The 21,888-nt window shown below is 40.1% G+C and overlaps 1 protein-coding gene across 3 annotated transcripts in view; it reads right to left on the bottom strand.

Moving 5' to 3' along the window:
* The window catches only part of LOC114046259 (tumor necrosis factor receptor superfamily member EDAR), a 118,710-nt gene that overhangs the window by 37,399 nt on the left and 59,423 nt on the right, over positions 1-21,888 (bottom strand). For all 3 annotated transcript variants that reach the window (XM_027866542.1, XM_027866541.1, XM_027866540.1), the window contains exons 2-4: positions 8,008-8,076; positions 6,420-6,542; positions 3,676-3,857 (exon numbers count right to left, since the gene is read on the bottom strand). In XM_027866542.1, coding sequence (XP_027722343.1) covers positions 3,676-3,857; positions 6,420-6,542; positions 8,008-8,058 — 356 coding nt within the window. In that variant the 5' untranslated portion in view covers positions 8,059-8,076. The remainder of the gene's footprint in view (positions 1-3,675; positions 3,858-6,419; positions 6,543-8,007; positions 8,077-21,888) is intronic.

Below are 21,888 nucleotides of genomic sequence, written 5' to 3'. Positions count from 1 at the left end.
TCAGAGTGTAAAATAAGGAAATGGGATGGCCCATCATTATTCAGTTTAACCAGCATTTATTAAGAGCCTACAGTGAGTAAGACGCTATGCTAAGCACTAGAAATACTGATAAAATGAGAAATGGTCCTTCACCTCAGGGAGTTTTCTTGGATCTGACATTGACCAAAGATTTAATTTCAAAAGGGAAGGGAAGGGAAGGGAGGTAGTTATTTATAATATGCCTTACATTTAAAAGAACAGCTTAGGGAATATATTGGAAGACATAAAGACATAAGACATAAAACTTAGTTGTAAGGAAGAAGCTGGAACTAAAGGACATTGTTTTAGGTTTGAGTAGCCATGGGGTTGGTCGGGCTTAATTTAAATAACAGTATCTTGGCTCAGAACTAACCTGGAAACAGATTCTATGCTTTCTCTCCTGCTCCCACTCCCATTTCCTGCAAGAGAAAAGAATGTAATCTGCTGGAGGAGATGAAAGGGGATGAGAGGGGTTGACCTTGACAAAGAAAAGGGTTTGTCAGAGATTGAGGGAAATGAGGAGATAGTGGGAGATGATATCAAAGGGTTTTGAGATGAAGAGAATGGGAGAAGAGGGAGCTCATGTTAAATGGCCACTATTTTATTAGGTCTACTTTTGCTGGTACAGATACTTCTCCCAGTGATATAGATTGCAGCCCTTCTTTGTCTTTACATCCTCTGTAATTCTTGGCCATATTTTCCCATAATCCTCTATAAAGAATCTACTCAATATGCTGAAAGCCTTCCTCTTTCTCTTTTTAAATGGGGGCATGCCAAAATAAGACTCAGTTTGCCCAAATAATTTCTGTCTTACTATGACATAATTCCTTTTCCTTGTCCTAAGTAATATATTTTTTCTCCTTCTGAGGTGCAAACTGCTTCTGGAAATGAGTAGCAGCCTGCCCATACCTATTGCCTGTGGAGCTTCTTTTTATGGCTCTTAATTATTTGTAATGTTAGTTCTTCTGAGACCTTGGTGCTTTATGATTTCAGCCATATAAAACTTGGCTAGAAACTCCTAGATTAACCTATGTCAGTATGAAGTTTACAGCTCTACTTATATCCTCATTGCACCATCAGCATTTCCTGGTTGCACTGGAGGGCATAATTTCATACTGGTAAAACAACCAGATAAACGGATTGATACGATGGTCAGCATCTGGATCAATAATGTCTGAGCAAGAATCTGTTTGTTGGGTATTGTGCACACCTGGTTTATAGAGAAAACTACTGGAACGGTGCCTATGGCTGGTTCTTTTTCTTTCTAATTTTCAGCCTTGGAGAGCGGGAAAAGGGCTGTCATAAACTCATAAAGGGAAGTCTTCTACATATATAGGTTATGGTTAATAATAGATTAATAATAGGTTAATAATAACCTACAGAGGTTATTATTTTCTTTCATGTGCCTAGTTGAGGCATAGAGGCTCTTGCTACAGTGTGTATAGAAGTAGATGTGGGGCTTAGAGCCCTAAGCAAATAGCGCCTAACACCACAGGATTGATTCTTCCATGGTTTCATCTGTTTCAACATCGATAATGCCAGACCTGGATTTGTAACCTTACTAAGACTTAATTTCTGTCTCTCAGCTTCATGATTATTGATTTACTTTTCACCTCTTTGTTAACAACTCTGGTCTTTGTAGATCTCATAGGATCATAGTTTTAGAGCTGAGAGGGACCTTACAGGCCAGCAAGTTCCACCCCCTTTCCTTCATTTTACAGATGAAGAAACTGGCACAGAAAGGTTAAGGGATTTGTCCAGGGTTATGTAGCTAGCCAGTGTCTGAGGCAGGATTTGAATCCAAGTGTTCCTGACTCCAAGTCCAGTTTTCTATCCATTGCTCCCCACTACATTTCTGGCTTTTATTTTTTAGTAATGGGCCTCTTCCTTTTTCTGTTGGTGTGGATGAAATTAACCCATGATAGAAATGTGGCTAACCGGTAAAGGCAATGGAAAGAATATTCAAAAAAACATCTTGGGAGAAAATATAAACACATTTTTAAAGAATTAGAATAAGGTTTAATCATCTGCTCTAAGGATTCCATTCTACTCTCTCCTTCAATTTCTTCTCATATTCTTATGAGGATATTATTATATCAAGGTGGCTTTTGTTGTATCACATATGCTAAATGCCTGTTTTATTTTTTTCCAGACACTTCCACTCCTGCTTTTCTAAAAAAAATTTTTTTTAAAGATTGGTTCTCCCTTATCTTGACCAGGCTGGAAATGTAGGGCCTACTCATGGGGCAGATCCCTTTATTGACTAGTGCAGAACTTTGACCTGCTCTGTTTGGCCCTTCCTTAGTCAAGCTGGTGGTTCCTTGCTCCCATGGGCTCACCATATCAATGCCAAATTTTCTGCCCTACTGGCATAGCCTACTACAGCTCAGAATTCCCAAATTTAAGGGATTTGCCAACCTTGGCTTCCCTGGCAGTTTTAATTGCAGGTGTATACCACCATACCTGGCTTTTCCCAATTTTTAAAAACAGGTTGAAGTAGAGACCTATGGCATCTCAGAAACAAAGCTAAACTCGGGCTATTTTCCATGTTTTAACATGCAGTAGGCACTCTACAAATGTTTGTTGAGTTGAATAGAATTGAACTGAATTGAATTAATGATAGGGCCTATTTTCTTTTTCTCATAGAACTTGTCACTTGTGAAAGGTTATAGTCCAAAGTTACGGTACCCTTTTATTCCACTCATTCCCTCTTCTCTATTCCAATCCTCCTCTCCCCTGCCACTACTGAAGTACCAAACTGTGCTCCCCATTTGTAAGTGTAAGCACCACATACATAGCAGGATTATTATATATTGGGCCACTAGAGGGTGCTAGCAACAACATCCATAGTAGAAACAACCTTTTCAGGCTGTTACTCCAAGGCCAGGACTTGACATCTTCATTTTTTTTTTTTTTTTGAAGAGGAGACTTTTCAAAATCATGTTTCAACACCTTTCCCTCCAAAGCCTTGTGATGTAGTGAATTATAGTGGAGTTAAAGCCTTTGTTTTATTTTCAGTAGTCCTCTGAACATTTCAGGATAAGTGATTTGGAGCTATTAAGGGACCTTAGGGGTGATTCAGCTCAATTTCCTCCTTTTTGCAAGTGAGGAAATTGAGGAAATTGAGGCCTAGGGAGGTTAAGTGATAAGCATCGGTAGTAGGATTTGAAGCTAGGTCCTTAAACTTCAGAGTCAGAGTTTTTAACACTGCCTTCTATAAAATACCAATAATAATGCCTTGAATTCATATAATGATTTTAATTTTCCAAAGCATTTCCTCTCCCTGCCCTCTCCCCCATTTGGTTCTCATGACATTTCTCTGAAGGGCTCAGGGCAGGTAGCATTAGGTGAGTTTTACAGATGAGGAAACAGAGACACAGAATTGTTGTTACTTGCCTACTGTTACGTAGCTAGATTGTAGCAGTCACCCCTACTAGAATTCATATTTCCTGAATCCAGGATTGGGCTGTTAATAGTAGAACTACCTCTCGTATAATACTCTAAATGACTGAATTATCCATTATAAAACATTTAAAATTGCATTTTCATCAGGGAAAGTCTACAGGTGCCATATCTCATTTTGGAGTGCTTCTCTTATACAGAACTCAAGCTTTTCTCTAGAAAAGGAAAGGAGAACCAATAACATTTAGTCCTTACCCAGGGAGACAGGGCCCACATTCTGCATCATTCTCCATGTCACCCGGAGTCAAGACAGTGGCTCGAAAGAAGCCTTCACAGTCCCTGTGACGCCTGCATATCTGGTAGCCTCCTTTGGAGAACTTTTCTGAGGGGCAGGGGACACAGCCATAGTCATCGTCTTTGGTGCCATAGCCACAGGTCTGTAACAAAAAGAAAATCCAGGAAGTCCTCAGAGTGCAAGGCTTCTACTTAAAATAGTACCAAGAAACCCCTGATGCTTGCCCCCTCCTTCTGGCATCAACAGCAGGCTGCAGATATCCTACCTGTTAGTCTGCTTGCTGCCATGCTCTGGGGCATGAACCCTCAGGTTCTCCATCTAATGCAGCCTTTCTTCCTTTCGCCTAGCTAGTAGCTCCTGAATCTCTCTAGCTTTCGGCCATGGCCACAGTCCCTCTAAAGAGTCCCAGAGGTCCCTCTGGCTCCCAATTTCTGGGGCAAGTTCTTTTGCTCGAGTCTCAAATAAAAAGTTAAATAAAATATATGTGATTTGTTAATTTATTGCTCTACTTAATAGATTTATGCACATATAGGAAAACATCTTTTACAGTTATGGGTTTTTTGTTTGTACCTGTGATTTCATTAGTATAGGGCACTTCTAATGTGTAAACTCCCTCTACCAATGTAGATGGGCAATTACCTCGTACTTTATACTTTTGGAGAGCTCCTTGTGGTACTGAGAGGGATGTACCCCTGGTTCCACAGACAACATGTACTAGAGGCAGGACTAGAATCTATGTCTTCCCGACCTCAAGCTGACTCTCTTTCCACTATGTCACAATACCTGTCACTGCTATATAATTTTTAGCTAAATAAATTGGTGTTTTCTTGTTTATTTCTATAAAAAATTGGACATGAATAAAACCCCATTTATAACAATTTTTTCCTATGGGAAGGTATTGTATTTTAAAATTTACATCACCTTTTCCCATAAACATTAGTAAGTTTGAAGACTTCCTCTAAGCTTTTTTGTTTGTTTGTTTGTTTTTGGCAAAGTGAAGGAGAGGAGCACTGGGAGAAAAAGCTGAATTAAACCTGGAAAATCTGGTTAACTTTATCATTGAATCTCTGGGATGCCCATGTCTTTTGTTTTGTTCCATCTTTTTATTTATTATTAATAGCATTAACAATAACAATAACTAGGATTTATATCGTGCTCTAAGGTTTTCAAACATCATCTCATTTAGTCCTCACAACAACCCTGTCAGTGCAAGAACCACGTGGTGCTAATATCATCATCTACATCTTACAAAATCTTGCTATTTTCAGCCTACTTTAGCCCCTGAGGTATGCTGGGCCCCAGCTTGTGCCTGTGAATAGGGTTAACAGGTTGTGCCTCTAAGTTCACCATTGGCATTTGGCTTGGCTATGGGACACTGATGTGGGTTGTTAGATACTGTCTCTATTTATCACTGCTTGGCACTCTATTCCTCATAATGCCAGATAATGCAGTTGCTCAATAGCCAAACAATTAGGCTTCTGGCTCAGCCAGCCTGCACTCACCCAAGTACGGTCAAGGAGCAAATCTGAGCTCTACCGTAAGTACCAAACGAGAGGAAAGGGAACCAGAAGGGGAATACAGTAGTAATTATTAGTAAAGTTGGGTACTGGCACCTGATTTTTTGGCATTTGCCTGTGAGGTTAAAGTACAATGGAAAGAGGACTGGATTGAGAGTTAGAGGACTAGGGTTCAAATCCTACCTCTGCCCTAAATCTTATGCTGCTCTAAGTCTTGTCATTTACAACTTGTGTGATCAAGGGTGAGTCACTTAAACCTCTCTGGGCTTTAGTTTCCTCAGCTGTAAAATGAGAGGGAGGCTTGGACTAATTTCTCTGGCTTGTCCCCATGCCTGGAACATTCTCCCTCCTCATCTCTGCCTAGTGGCTTGTTTTAAATACTGACTAAAATCCCATCTCTTATAGGAAATCTTCCTATCTTAATTCTAGTACCTTCTTTCTGTTCGTTATTTCCCATTTGTTCTGCATATAGCTTGTTTGTAAATATTTGTTTGCTTGTCATTTTTCCCATTAGATTGTGAGGTCTGGGACTTTTCTTTTTTGCCTCTTTTTACAAAAAAAAAAAGAATGTACAGTATATGCACAAAAAATACAGTGCCTGACACATAGTAGGTGCTTAATAAATGTTGATTGACTTAATGACCTTGGAGGTCATTGATTGACTTAATGACATTGGAGGACCTTGGAAGTCTCTTTAGCTCTTAATCTATGATCTTATGACATGAGCCTTTGAAAGGTTTTGTTTGTTTCTTTTGGTTTTCTAAGAGTTTTACGTTTCTGACAGAGTTACATGTTGTGGACTTTCCACCCAAAGTAAACAGATGCAGAACCTGTGATCAGATACCCTTTTTTAATGAATTCCTGCTATACTTGGTGAAGATTACTTGAAATATGTTTAATCAAGCTGGAAGAAGATGTCAGTGGTCCTCATCCTCCTAAGTGTAGGGTCTATCACAGGAGATTACACTATCCAATCTCAATGTCTAGTCATTGAGGAAGATAAAATGTATCCAAGCCATGTGAATATGAAGCAGAGATCCATCCATGTTTTGGAATCTTCACATCAAGTTAACACATCTTTCCTCTATCACCCTTGGATTTGGTATTTTGTGTTCACCCAGGATTGATCTAGTCTGCTAATCTGCTTTGGGAAACAACCTGGTTAAAGTGACAAATTTAGGACTTACCATATATGGTTCTTCTCCAGGCTCACACTGGGGGCAATCATGGCACATCCCTGTGGTCTGGTTGTAATACTCATTCTCTCCACAGTTTGAATACTCAGCACTGGCTGGGTACATCAGAGATACCTGTCACCAAGAATAGGAATCCACATTGGCCTTCCTTGACTCATTTTAAACACTGGACTTTTGCCCAATGATAAGCACTTAGAGAGCTAAGATTTCCTTTCAGAAGGGGAGCAGTCTTTAAGTATTCCATAGCTCCTATTGTGATGGTAGAAGAGGAAGCAAGGGTGGGGTGGCGTGTATAAGTATTTTTGTATTTAGAAGGGACCCATTCAGTAGAGTATTTATTCAGTTTATGAGCTCACTTTCATAATTTTTCTTCCAACATGGTTACCACTAAGGGGTCTTAGTCACTTTTCGTTGTGTAACAGTTTATTTCCTAATGACTTCGGACCAGTTCATATAGGTACATAATAACAATAACAACAATAATTATAATAATAGTAACGATGATGAGGATGGGCATTAAGGTTTACAAAACCATTCATATATATTATATCATTTGATCATATATTATTGATCATTATATCATTTGATCCAATAAATATTTATTGAATTGAATTATCTACAAAAGGTAGTTATCCACTCAACGGAAAGAACTCTGGATTTTAGTCTAAGGACCTGGATTCAAGTTCTGGCTTGGCTATATATTACCTGTATGACTTCTGGGCAAATCACTTAAGTTCTTGGGGCCTCAGTTTCCTCATCTGTAAACTGAGAGGATGAAACTAAATTGGGGGGAAGGAAACTAAGGTCCCTTCCAGCTCTAAAGTCGTGATTAGATGAAATAACAGTGCTTTTAACAAAGGGAATTCTCAGTAATAACTTAATTGTGACTTTTTTCCTTTCTGTGAAATTAAGAACATTTTTCCCTACTACTTTTTTATTTTCCCTTACTCTCTCCCTTGCAGAATTTTTTTTTTTCCTGGTTGGTCCTTTTTGGTAAGCTTAGATAATATGTAAGGACAAATACACATATACACACAAGGTATAAACACACAGTTTTAGGCACATGACTGCTCATTAGCTAGACTAACATTTATTAACTTTGTAGTTATAAGGGTCCTTCTCCCCTTTGTATGTATAAATGGTAGAGCCCAATGACCAGCTCTAGCCTTACCCATCCTGTGAGTTACTTTGATATACAGCTATTTGATGGGAAATTCCCACCTTGGCTTCTTCCTGTGCCCTAGCCTCCACCCCAATGTGGCCCAGGTCTATTTAGGTGAATGCTAGTCTGTAGCCTAGGCACTCACAGAAAAACAAGCCACAGCTAGGTAGCCATACACCCTGTATATGTGTACATGTGTGAAAGGATGATTTACCTAACCTCTCATACCAACTGATTCTTCCACATTTGGTGGTTTGGGAATAGGTGAAGAAAAAGGCTAAAATCTATAGATTCATAAAACTTATTTACAATCAATCTTCTCTGCACCAAAATATGAAGCTATTTAAACTGAGCAGAGGAAGGAGTGAATTGAAATAGTCAAGAAGAAATCTAATTTTAGAGATGAGACATACTCACCACCAGAAAGGAAAGGAAATGAGTCCATTTATAGTCCCTCACATGGGCCATATTTTCTGAGATATTCACCTGAAAAGACAATGTAGGGGAGGCACAAACACAAAATTGTTAGAAGACCCTGCTTTGCCAGGACACTTTGCCCCTATTTTAAATACAAAGCTCAGTGTTTTTCTTCCAGGAACTAACTTTGCTCCCCCTGGAGATATGCCTAGCACAGTACCCTTGGACAGAGTTGAGTCTTGATAAATATTTGTTGAATGAATGAATGAATAAATGAATGCTCTCTCCTCCTGCCAACCTGGTGAATAAGATTGCCTTTAAGAAAAAGGTAGGTTACTGTAAGTATATGGACCATGAAGCTATTATGTAGCCCTAACTAAACAGAAGGATAAACAATGCACACCAAAAAAGAAAAGCTGTATTCAAACTAAATCCCGTTCCCTCCTACCTTGGGGCTGATTCTGTGGCCCTAACCCAGCAGTGCACCCACTCATGGGAGTAAATCCCAGAGAAAAAAAAAGAACCTTGGAGAACACTGAAGAATTTGTTATAAAACCTTATGGTTAGTGACTAATTGTTTAATATGTGGAATGGGCTTTGAAAACTTCAAGTCTTTTCCTAAGCACTAAACATTTGCTGCTCTATTAGGCCCCATCCTGGCCTCTGGGCCCCTCAGCAAGGTGAGGCTCTGACACAACACCCAGGATGAGAACTTCACCTGCTACCACTGCTCACCTCCATTATGATTACAGCAGCAGGAAGAGATGTGGCCTAAGGTCTATGTTTCATAAAATATTAAAGATTTGGAAGAGACTTTGGAGTTCACTTGGTCTAACCCCTTCCATTCCCTCTCTAAACTTCTACATGTCACATCTGTGATCCTTTTCTCTAAAAGACAAGTTACTCATGGTTCAATAAAGCATCCGAAACACTAGGCTCTCAATTCTTGGTTTTCACAAGTCAATCACCACTAAAACATGAGCAGAACTTTAAAAGGACATTTTTCCTTTAACTTGGAATAATAACTGATGATGATTGAGTAGGCAGAGATTATAGCTGCTAAGGAAGGTCACTCTCCGTGCCCTCCCTTCAATAGCTCCTGGGATAAAGGAGATCCCATTTAAAAGTATAGATGGGCAGTTGAGGCATTGCTCCAGGGGTTTCACAAATTAAACATCCTGGCTGTGATATGTGACTATAACATTTGATCCTAGCAATCACAGTGATGGTCCTATGATATATCTTGTAAAGAGTTCCAGATTCTCCTAGATCAGGTGTTTTTAACCTTTTTTATGTCATGAACCCCTTCTCACAGTAATGTTTTTAAATGCATAAAATAAAATACATAAAAAGATCAGTAAAAATTAAAGATGTATTTCATTTTTTCCCATCCAAGTTCACAGACCTCCTCATAGAAATCTATCGATAGACCTCTTAGAAGGGTGGTCCATGAACCCCAGGTTAAAAGTCCTTATCTTAAAACCTCCCAGAAAGATTCTAATTATTGGTTGCTGTTCCTTTCTAGAGCACAGTCTGAACACTATTAAATTAACTTAGAGAGCCCCAAAGTTTACATTTCTAAACACTAAATAGAGTGAGACAAGATTAAAGCACCCTGCCACCCCAGCAGTGAACTCACTGTATGTTTGCCTTGCAGCAATGGAGCAGGTCAGGGCAGGAAGCTCAGGGGAAAGGCTAGAGTGGTGAAGTACCTTCAGTTCTTTAGGAAATGGCTCCTGGAGGGGGAGGGGAGAGGAGCGGTTAGGGGTGGGGTGAAGGCAGTGGAGGCATGGGGAAGGGGAGAGTGGGAGAGATGAAAACAGGAGCAATAGCAAAAAGAGATCCCAGTGGAAAGGGATAGAATCCCTCCTCTCTCAGAATAGGCCCTCCCTAAATGTTGTTCCTTTCCCTCAAAGACCTAGTGGATAGCTCATTTGGGTTTCTATTGAGCTGGTAGAAGAGGCAGAGAGGCTCCCCCCCAGAAAGCCCAAGTGTGCCGGAGGCCTTCCAAGCATAATATGAATGGCTTCTAATTTAATTGACTTCTAATTATAGCAGGGCCCTGGAGAGGCTCCCTATAAATACTGTTGAGGGCTGTGCCTGCCTCAATTTGGTATAAGCCAGAAACATTTATCGAGAAGCTTAAGAAACAAACAGGTTCTGAGGCTACTTGAGGTAGGCTTGAGGCCACTGTCCACCTTGCTACTTTTGAATAATAACAATAATGACAGCTAAAATGTATATATCACTTTAAAGTTTGCAAAAAGCTCTAAATGTGATGTCATTTGATTCTCACAACAAGCTTATGATAGATAGGTATTGTTTCCCCTCCTGAAGTATCCCTAGATGAAGAAGTGGAGGTTGAAAGAGTGGTTAAATGACTTAACTGTGGTCACTCACCTAGCAAATGTCATAAGGGAGGATTCAAACTCAGGTTTTACTTGCTGAGTGCATTGTTTTATGCACTACGCCAGAGAGAGAGAGAAAGAGACAGAGACAGAGACAGAGACAGATGGAGGGAGGGAGAAAAAGAGAGGGAGAGAGAGGCAGAGAGACAGAAGGAGAAAAAGAGAATCATTGCTTTGATGTCATTCCGGTGAAAGGGAGAGGATGAAGGAGATATAGCATATTTCTCTAGTTTGGATTTCATTTCTGAAACAAGACTTGCCTTGGCAAAAGGAAATGTTGCCTTGAGAACTTCAGTGGAGAAGGTGGACTGGGAAAATCTTTTGGCTTTCCACCTAAAGGACCTCACGCCAGTCAGGAACTAATGCTAGGAGTTGCCTTCTGCTTTGGCATCCTGTCTGTTTTGATTCTGAAAATTTGGTATGAAATGGTCACAAATCACTTTTCCAATATAATAGGCTCAGACATTAAAATCCTCCCCCATCATCATTTACCATCTCTTGCCAAACAGAAGGAACTTTTTGCTTTCCAGTTTACAGGGTAATTCTGCAAATAGTTCCAGTGGTCCAGTGGGTGGTACTGGATTTTCTCACCTCACTCTAATCTTGTTTACTTAATTTGTGGGATTATCCAGCTACAATTCATTCATTCATCAATTCATTTATTCACTCATCCACTTACTCAACAATCATATATTAAGCTATGATGTGAAAAGCACTTTTTGTTGTTTAGTCATTTTCAGTCTTGTGTGAGTCTTCATGACTCCTTTGGGGGTTTTCTTTGACAAAGGTACTAGAGCAGTTTGCCACTTCCTTCCCCAGCTCATTTTACAGATGAAGAAACTGAGACAAACAGGGTTAAGTGACTTGCCCACGGTCACACAGGTAGTAAGTGTCTGAGGCCAGATTTGAACTCTAGGAGATGAATCTTTCTAACCTCACTCAGCCTGGCACTCTATCCACTGCATCACTTAGCTGCCCAAAAAGCTCTTAGCTCAGCCTTTTTCCATTTTTTTAACTTTATTAACAATTTTGATAAAAGGACTGTGAAAGTGGGAGGCAATATATTGGGAGAGTTGGCTAAAATGAAATGCCTTGTTGTTTTAGTGAATTTCCTTGGATAAGTGACTTGCCCAGAAAGAACGAGCTAGTAGTGAAAGAATCAAGACTTGAACTCAGGTATTTGGGACTCCAAGGCCAATGTTTTACACTGTGCTGACTCTTGCTCTTTAAATGTTTGTCTTGGCTTCCCTTCTCTCTCTGTCTCTGTCTGTCTCTTCTTTTTCTGTTTATCCCCTTTCATGAGCACCAATGGATTTAACTACCATCTCTTGGCATGATAAATTCTAGTCCCACATCTACAATTGTCTCCTGGACATCTCCACAAAAGCCTTAGGCTCAACATATCTGACATAAAACTCATCATCTTTCTCTTAAACCCACCTCTCCTCTTTAACTTCCCTATAATTATCAAGGGCATCATCATTCTTCTAGTCACCTGAGTTTATAACCTAAGAGTGATCTTTAACCCTTTGCTCTCACTCACCCCTCCCATCCTACATCCAACTCTTGTACATTCTACCTCCGAAACATCTCTCACATTCATTCCTTTTTCTCTATTTATACTGTAACCATCCTAGTCCAGCCCCTCATCACCTCTTTCTAGGACTATTGCAATCGCCTCCTAAATGATCTCCCCAATCCCAGTATCTCTCCTCTCTGTAGCATTCTCCATCCTCCATCTAGCATCTACAATGATAATCCTAAAACGCAGGTCTGACCATGTCTCTTCTGTGATCAAGAAACTCCAGTGACTCCCCATCACCTTTAGGCTCTAGAGTTTTCTTCACAATTAATAGAATTTTCACAAAATACAAGCTCTGGAATTTTCTTCACTACTGGGCTCTGGAATATCTTTCCAGGCTAATTATACATTATTTCCCTCCCATCATGTACACTGTCAAATGGCCCTTCTTTTTGTTCCCATATGTCCCATTCCCTGCCTCTGTCCCTCTTGCCTGAGATGCTCTCTCTCCTTCCCATTGCCTCTTGGAGACTCTTGTTCCCTTCAAGATTCCGCTCAAGGGCCACCTCCTTCAAAACGCCTTTTCTAAGTCCCCTAGTTGTTAGTAATACTCTCCCCAGTTGCATACTGGAACCAGTTCCTAAGTACTCTCAAGTGCCCACTGTTAAATTTTCATTATGAACATTTATACCTCAGAAATCTACACTGAAAATCAGGGCTTAATTTATGATTTTGTTGATTGTCTAGATTTAAGAAAGCAGTGGAGAAAATGTTAACAGTTAAAAGTGTATCTTGGGAGAGCCCATTTTTGAATATTTACCAGCATACCACTACCCTCTTATCCATTACTCTGTATTTTTTGGTACAGATCCTGCACTGTTTCATCTGTGAGCATATTGTATCTCTCTCACAGAGGACAAGCTCCTTCAAGTCAGTGACTGTCTCTTTTTTGTATTTGTAAACTCTGCCTAGTGCAGTACCCGGCCCAATGTAGATGCCTCCTTCACAGGTGCTCGGTTATTTAATTTAAATCCCCAGGTTGGGGATTTAGATCTATTTACCTGTCTGTCTGTCCATTTGTCCATCCATCCATCTATTCATCCGTCTGTTTATCCATCCATCTGACAACCTTTCTAATTACTTGTAGGCATTATGTATTCATACTTTCCTGGTACTTCCTATCCTGTTTTCTATTACCACAGAGAATATGAAGTAGCCCTACAAAGCAGCTCAGACAGCATCCAGTAAATCAGTCCTAGGCTAGTTCTAGACTAGAAGATTCAGCACAGAAGGGAAGAAAAGGAAGGGAGGTTCTAAAATTCCCAAAATCTAGTTTTCCCTCCCCTACGCCACCACCTGAAATGCTAATACCGCTCTTGCCCATCAGGCTGTTTTTTCAGATATCAGATTTCTCTGGTAATTATCATTCTTTCTTAGCAAGTTGTAACTAACATCAAAAAGCTGTGAACTACAGGAGAAATAGATTGAAGGCGAAGGGAAAAGAGCAACCCAGGGACAGAATTCTCATAGAGATTAAACATGAACTGGGTCCCAAGTGAGCAGTTTCCAGAAACCCCACTGAACTGATTCTTCACAATGATTGGACAGAAAACTGTTGCTAGCACCATCAATACACCAAATCAGTTCTACAGCAGGTATTTCAAATCTTTTTTTGGTGTGTAATGGACCCATTTGGCAGGCTGGGGAAGCCAATGGACCCCTTCCTTCTAAGAATCGTCATTCTCAATGTATAAGATAAAATACATAGGATTACAAAGAAAACCCATTACATTGGAATAAGGATAGAGTTAGGTTTTTTTCCTCATCCAAATTCATGGATGCCCTGAAGTCTATCCATGGACCCCCAATGAAGAACTTTTGCTCCACCATCTGACCTATATCAGTAGCATCTACTGCACTGGGATCACAGGGAAGTGGTAAAAGGAATACAGCTGGTTCCTCAGCCCTGAGATCTTTGGGGCAAAAAAATCTGTTGGCGGGCAACTCTATTCTGTGAGTCTCAAGTCCTCTTCCCTTTCCCTCCCCGCCTTGGAGAAAGAAGCAAGGCAATTGGCAACTCAATCCTCAGACCTGCAGCTGCTTGTGTTGTAGGTAAAAGCAGTTGTATTGCTTGTTTCCCCATTTCCTGCCTTCAGTGCCCCTCCCCTAATTCCTAACTCTATCCCATCCATCTTCAAGCAATAAGAACCCTCAGGGGCTGGGGGGGGGGTGAAGGAAAGGAAGGCTGTTGGTGGCCTTCCCATATTCTCAATAAGATTCTCCACTCCCGAGACTTCCCAGGAGGCTTTCTCTGACTTCCCATTCTCAGGAACAGACCTTTTATTCACCCTCTAGGATTCTGTGGATCTCATTATCAGAACAACGGAAAATAATTTTATTTGACATGATTTATGTCTGTGCAGCTTCCATAGTCTCTGCTGGAGAATGCTAATTAATGCTAGATTGTGAAGAGATTAATTCATTCTCTATTCAACATTATTAAAAGGCAGGTTTATTTTATTGAGGATATGGAAGAAACACTGATGGGAGACCAGAGAAAAGTCAATGTCTCAGTCACTATACCGCGGGCAGAGAGAGGCAGCATGGCATATAGAAAGGGTTCTTACTCTGGAGCTTATGAACTTAATATTTAAAATATTTTGATAACAATTTCAATATAATAATATTTTCTTCATAATTCTATATATGTACATATATTTTATTTTATGCATTTAAAATATTCTAAGAAGGAGTCCATAGACTTCATCAGACTGCCAAAGAGGTCCACGACAAAATAAAACAAAACAAAAACAAACAAAATTGGCATAGTCCATGGATAGAAACCTGGACCTCGATTCAGGAACACCTGGATTCAAATTCCACCTCAGAAATTTACCAGCTGTGTGATTCTGGGTAAGCCACTTAACTTCCATGAGCTCAGTTTCCTCATTTGTAAGTGAAGGGGCGGTTGGGCTTGATAACTTTTAAGAACTATTCTGGTTCTAAATCTATGATCTCATAATCCCCCCAAATTACTCCAACCCACAGGCAGAACCCAACATGTTACTGCAACAGCAGGGAGGGCCAGCTAAAGGCTCTGAGTGATGAGTGCTGAGGACTCTTTCTTACTCAGAGTTCTTTGTCCATAACAATGGCTATGATGAGGAGGTGATGGGGCTGTGGTTATCAATGGCAAAATTAGAATCAGGGATCAAAAATTTGAAATGGATCTGTAAAGGGCTTCTGAACCATTCCCTTAGCTCTTAGCCTTCCCTTAAGGAAAACTATCTATCTGCCATAATTTGGGATGAAATAAAATGAAACAGCAACATAAAAATCCCCTTGATGATTTGTATTTTATAAGTACTTGGGAACACTATAAAACTTAGTTCTTGCCCTAAAGCCTAAGAGAAAGATTTTTTTTTATAGATATTTCCCTAGACTTTGATCCTTGCCATAATCAGAACTAGGATAAGGTGAGCAGGATTTTGTCCTAGGATGCCAAATTTGGAGGATTCTCTCAGCTCATCAAAAAACAATGGAGCTTTGCACCTAATTATCAAGAATAATGCATTGAAATCAGAAGCTAACAGATACTGAGTGGAATGGGATAGGCTCTTCCTTTGTACCTTGGTGCAGGCCCTCATCATCTCTCACCTAAATTATTACAATAACCTCCTGATTTGTCTCCTTAACTCAAGGCTCTCAATTCTCCCTTCCATTCTACACATTGGGTTTTTTTTTTTGTTTGTTTGTTTGTTTGTTTGTTTGTTTTTTAGGCAATTGGGGTTAAGTGACTTGCCCAGGATCACACAGCTAGTTAGTGTCAAGTGTTTGGTCCAAGGCGGAATTTGAACTCAGGTCCTCCTGACTTCAGGGCCAGTGCTCTATCCACTACACCACCTAGCTGCCCCCATTCTACACATTGTAGCCCAAGTAATTTTCCTTAAGCCCTCTCTCCCAGACTACATAGTATTTAACTCATATATGTATTTAACTTTTTATTTATGCTGTAGATACATGTGTACATGTGTATGTATAATTACGTGTATTTGTTCTCCCCCATTATAAGTTCCTTGTGACTAGAAATTGTTTCATTCTCTGTACTTGTATCCCCAGCACTTAGCACAGTGGCTAGCATATGGTAAATATTTAATAAATACTTGTTGATCAATTAGATAATTTGTAAGATAGGATAGAAATTCCCAACTTTTTATGAGGAGGTGATATTTATGTTTCCTCAAAGCATTGAGATCATTTGGGAAGAGTTAGCAGGGGACAGGGATGGGTTAAGTCATTGAGCATAATAGAAAAAGGACATTGCTTCTGGCTGTTTCTGTCCCTCAAGAAATCCCAGAAAACAGGAGGCAGTGGTGATGGGGGCAGCTGGTTTGAAAGTTTACTAGATGAAGATTCAAGATATATTTTATTTGGTAGAATTCCATCTGTAGTTTGGGGAACCCTGGAATAGACCATAGACATAGCTGTGTGATCCTATTTGGTGTCTAAGGGTAAGAGTCAGTTGAGGATTTTGAATCAGAGGTTCCATGGGGCTATTGAAAAAGGCCTTCAGAGGCATGTAACTAGTTCCAGGAGATATCTAGAGTCCAGAACTTCTCTACCCTTGCTGTCAATTCCCTGATGTATCAGGGGGGTTGCTGAGCTGCAGAGTAGCTCTGGCTTCTTCACATATAAACTATTGATGACAGCTGTAATTGTTTCTGAAGTGCTGCAGACAGCCTTGGCTTAAAAGCATCTCTAAATGCCCAACGTGATTATTGGCATTGTCAGAGAAGGCTTGAATTGTCCAGAACACTAATTACATTATTACAGGAACAGGGATCTGTGAAATGACAGTATTGGGGATGGAGAATAAACAGTGAAGAGAAGCTTTCACCGGTATTTAGACTCGGAATATAAACCAAATATCCAGGGGGACTTGGGATTGGATGCATCTATTATTTGGAAGACTTTCTTATGAAAAGAATACAGTTAGCAAACTTTCATCTTCAGAGGGCATAAAGAGGACAGTTATTCTCCTAACTTAAGTCTTCTTTTAGGTACTATGAGCCTTGAAGTCAAAACAAACACTCTTCTTTCATCACCTCCTTCAAATTAAGGCAAAGTATTTTTAGGGTGAAGTTAGAAAGGGAGATGCAGATAAAATATATGCAATCACCATCATACATACACCTTTCCTCTTTTGCCTGTTGTATTTTCTTTCTTTAAGAACAGCTATGTGGTTGCTTCTGGTGACCACAGGAATTCCCCCTTTTCTCTCCATGCATCACTTTGGACTTTTCCTCAGTTGTTCCCTTCTACGGTTGCTACCTGCAACTTCCTTTTACCCTCTCATATCCATTTCTGTCTTTGCATCTCACCTCATCCCAGAGCTAGATATAGATGGGGTCTACAGGATAGGATTTGGTGGGAGCAAGTCTGAGAAGAATGTAAGGTAACTCTTGTTCTTACCGGTCCCCGGCCAATATCCCTGTGCATTCTAAAATGTTTCACCCCCAGGCCATAGTCCTCATTCTTCTCCTCTCTCCACAGTCCCCTACCCCTGCCCAGCTCCTGGACAAAATACCAGACTCTGGTTAACTTCCAAAATGTAGATGAAGCTAACTTCAGTCCTTTGAGAACAAAGACCCAGCACTGGTGCTTATGGGTGACTTTTTGGGAGAAAATCCGAAGGGGGACTATGTGCTTAATGTAGGAACAGGAACACAGGGAATAAACTGTGAGATTATATTCTGTTCCACAGTAGGCAAAACAGGAGAGAAATCCTGATGTAAAGCTATACTGGTGGCAAGCAGAGCAAAATGGGTGGGCTAATACCTGGACCCGTTGGAAGAAGAGGAAAAAGAAAGAGATTCTCCAGAGGACCCTTTAGGAGACTGCCTCCAGAATGAAGATCCTCTGATCTTTTGGAAATCGTATCTATATAGAGCCCCTATTCCTGCCCCTCATCTGAAAAAAAAAATCAGATAATTTTAGGTCAGAAAGCCTACATTTGATCCCCAGCTCTGCTACTTACTACATGTGTGGTGTCCTAGAATCTAGGACCTAGATAATTTCTCAAGGCTCTTTCAATGTTAAATGCCTATAATCCTCCATAACCTCCAGTTTCCACCCTAACTAGAGTTTCTGCTCCAGGCTAGAGAGGCAGCACCAGCAGGGTAAGACATGCTGCTTCTCAAGTTGGAACTGTCAACAAATTTTCCCGTGGTGGTTAGGTTTTATATTTCTAATAGTCCTATACTTCTAGTACATTCTGCATTAAATGTCTCTCCAGGCTATTGGGGAGCCCAGCTATCACTGCTCACATTGTGTCTGTGGGGAAATGATTGTAATGAGATTGTGAACCTTGAATGCTGGGGCTCTCTTGTTCTATTCCCAGCTCTTAGCATAGTGTCTAACACATGGTAGGTACTTAATAAATGTTTATTGACTGGCTGGCTGAAGCAAGTTCTGAGTTTCAAAAAATCGGTTTACAAATGAATTTTCTGAACCCACCCTGTTTTTAAATCGGGGGCTACCTGTTCCATCCATCCATCCATCCATCCACCTATATATACATACATAAATTTATCTATGTATCCATTCACTTATCTCTATCTCTATCTAGCCATCTATCATCCATTTATCTATCCATCCATCTATACCATTTGCTATTCTCAAAGAATGAGTTGATTTGCCAGTCTTTTTGTAATGACTTGATATAATTCATTCCCCAGTGCCCTGTGATGTGTGACACTCAATATAGCTCTAGCCAATTCCTTTCCAGTAACAACTCTATACTTTTCCATTTAACAAGGAAGAGAATGTCACAACTTAATTGTCTCTGCAACTGCATTCGGATGAAATCATGAATTGCTTTCTGATCCTTGCTAATCAGATAGTGCAGTGTCAATTCCCTGCCCCCACTCCCAAACTCATGCTGCATTATTTCTTTGTTGTTGTTTCTGGCTTCTGAGATGGTTAAGAAAAATGGGGTCAAAGTCCACCCAGTGACCAGCCTATAGAATCCAAATACAGCCATTGATCCTGAATCTGGATGGCAGCAAATTAGCACATAAATTAAAATATTTCACCTGGCTTATGAAATAAGGTTTGTTGTGGGAATGCATTTCAATCAGGTCAATTTTACTTTAAAGCAAAACCAAAGATACACCACTAGGATACTGAACCATGTTTGTCAAATATAAGGCATTAATTTGACAGCAAAGATATGCCTTTAAGTTGACAATTTTAAAAGATAAACCGTTTATTGACACTAGGATCAATAGTTTCTAAATTAGCTGCAAAGCTGGGAGAGCATGGAAGCAAAGAGGCTTTAAAAATTCTTCTTATTTTTAGCCCTGGAGGAACTCTTAGAGAGTTTGATGCTCATCTGAAGGATTATAAAAGTGCTGTAGTAATTTAGAAGGTTTCTGTCAAGGGTGGCAGGGGCCAAAGGACAGTTCACAGGGTGACGGTGTGTTGTCTGAATCCCAAGATAGCTGTCAATCATACTGAGTTTTGTAATGAACATCTGCATGCCAAATGGGCAAGAGTTGAAGACCTTGTTACTTGAGATACAAGAGGTTCTTAGCTCTCACTCAGTCTAACCCTCTCCAATCTTTTCTCATCCTCCCACCCATCTCAGTTCTCTTCGTGAGCCTATTGACCTCTTTGAAGTCAATAGGAGTTCTTAACAGGAAAGAGATTCAGTGGGCGGAGAGGAAGCCAAGTCTGGCCCAGAGCCAATGCCTAGAGCTTGACTGTTGTAAGGGAGGCATACACTCCCACAGCCCTTGAAAGAAAAATCAGTTGGGTGGAGATTAAATAGCATAGATACACATGAGGTTACATTCTATATGTAGCATCTATTCTGAAAAATTCATCACCTCAGCTTTACTATGTAATGCTAATATATAATTATTTATAAGATTTGTAATATGATAAAATGTGTAATAAGGCAAAAAAAATCCTTATATTATATAGTTCTGTGTGATATATGATGTGTCCTGCACAGGAGGAAGGGAAATCGGTTGGATTGCCTTTGAAAAACCCATAGTGCTTTTATTGACAAGTGTCTCCCTGAAACAAGGCCCACCTTTTTTAAAACCAATGTTTTTCCAGTGATCCAAAATGACTTCAAGGCATGGATATACTACAGCTTTTGAAGAATTAAAATTGCAAAGGGAAATGAAAGGGTACATCATGAGAGCTGGCTGACTATTACTATTGACAAATTCTGCTGGAATAGTGGCTCAAAGTATGCCATCAGAGAGATTTAGTGGCTCAGATAACTAGAGTCCATGGAGTCCGCTGGTATGCATACAATGTCAAGTGATCTAGAGCAGAGATTTTTTTTTTTTTTGCTAGGAAGTGGGGTGAAGTGGCTTGCCCAGGGTCACACAACTAGTAAGTGTCAAGTGTCTGAGGCCAGATTTGATCTCAGGTCTTCCTGAATCCAGGGCTGGTGTTCTATCCACTGTGCCATCTAGCTGCCCCCCTAAAGCAGGGATTATTAACCTGGGGTCAGTGAACTTATTTTTTAAATGGATAGTTATTTCAATACATTTGTTTTCCTTTGTAATTCTTTGTCATGTAATTTTATTTTGTGCATTTAAAAACATTATTCTGAGAAGAGGTCCATAGGCTTCACCAGATAGACAAAGGGATCCATGTCACACACAAAGTTAAGGACCCCTAAATTCTAAAGGGAAGGCTTCTAGCACATTGAGGTGGACCTCCTTCGAAGGTATCTGAGGGTGACAAACATCACTTAAGCTTCAAGATTGGAATAGGAGCTTTTGGCTCCAAAGGGGAAAGGTATCCTTTGGTTTTAGCCAGATTTTTATGGGAGAACATGGGCAAGAGTTGCACAGGATAGGAAGGTATAGATGTCTTATGATCTGCACCAAGGGCATCAAAGAAATTCTAAAGCTACTTAGCGTCACGGTGTGACCTGCATGAATAAACCCGACCAAGCTCCATTGCCTTAGAAAGTTATTAAATCAGGGTTCTCAAAGTTTCATAGATATGTCTGGGTTTCCTTGTTTGGTATGTTCTGCTTTTTTCAAACTAGAGGAAACTCAGTGTTTGCATTATGATAAATTACTTTTCAAAGTGTGTCAACATTTCAATTATTCTCCCCCATTAGATGGTGAGCTCGTTGAAGGTAGGGATTGTCTTTTGCCTTTCTTTGTATTCCCAGCACTTAGCACAGTGATTGATATATAGTAGGTGCTTAATAATTATTTATTGACTACCTCCCAGGAGTTCTTAAAGATTCCTCAAACTTAGGTAAAGTCCCATCTGGTCATCCGAGGTAGGCTTCCCAACGTGTCAATGGGACAGTTTCCATTTAGGAATACTTTTATATATAGGTTTGTTTGCTCTTAATGCTTTGGAGACCCAGAGACATTCTCTTTGTTAGTTGTCTAAGTCTGCCCCTGACAATAGAGTGATAGAACACTTACTGGCTATAGCCACCTCTGCTTCGATTCACCTACAGCAATTTGGAAAGCACCAGGGTACCCTTTCCTTTCCCCTCCAGGACAAACTGCTTCCCCCTGAATTGGTCTCTTTGAACAGCTTACTGGGACCTACATAAATAACACTTTTAGCTCAACAGGTGGTTGCCATGGAAACTTTACACGCTAGTTAGCAGTGACATAGAAATTAAATATACAATACCTCTCTATACCATCCAGTGCGGGGCCAAAGAATAACATCAAGGAGGAAGTGAAATGATGAATGGTTTTAACTTCTGTTACGCTTAAACACAAAACAGCAACCCCCTATATAAGAGGTTATTGGAGTATGTATTGAAATAGCTTATTGGCCATTACAAATAGTCAAATGTGTCTTACAAGAAAGATTTATAATTTCATCTCAGTTTTGAGAATTCCCTGTGTGCAAGCTCTAGGTGGCACAGTGTCTTGGGTGTTAGGCCAGGAG

This window comes from Vombatus ursinus, unplaced genomic scaffold, assembly GCF_900497805.2.
Source record: "Vombatus ursinus unplaced genomic scaffold, bare-nosed wombat genome assembly UNPS02014781.1, whole genome shotgun sequence".
NCBI classification, from domain to species: Eukaryota; Metazoa; Chordata; class Mammalia; order Diprotodontia; family Vombatidae; genus Vombatus; species Vombatus ursinus.
Note: the sequence above shows the minus strand (reverse complement) of the source record. Positions and strands in the feature narration are given on the sequence as shown.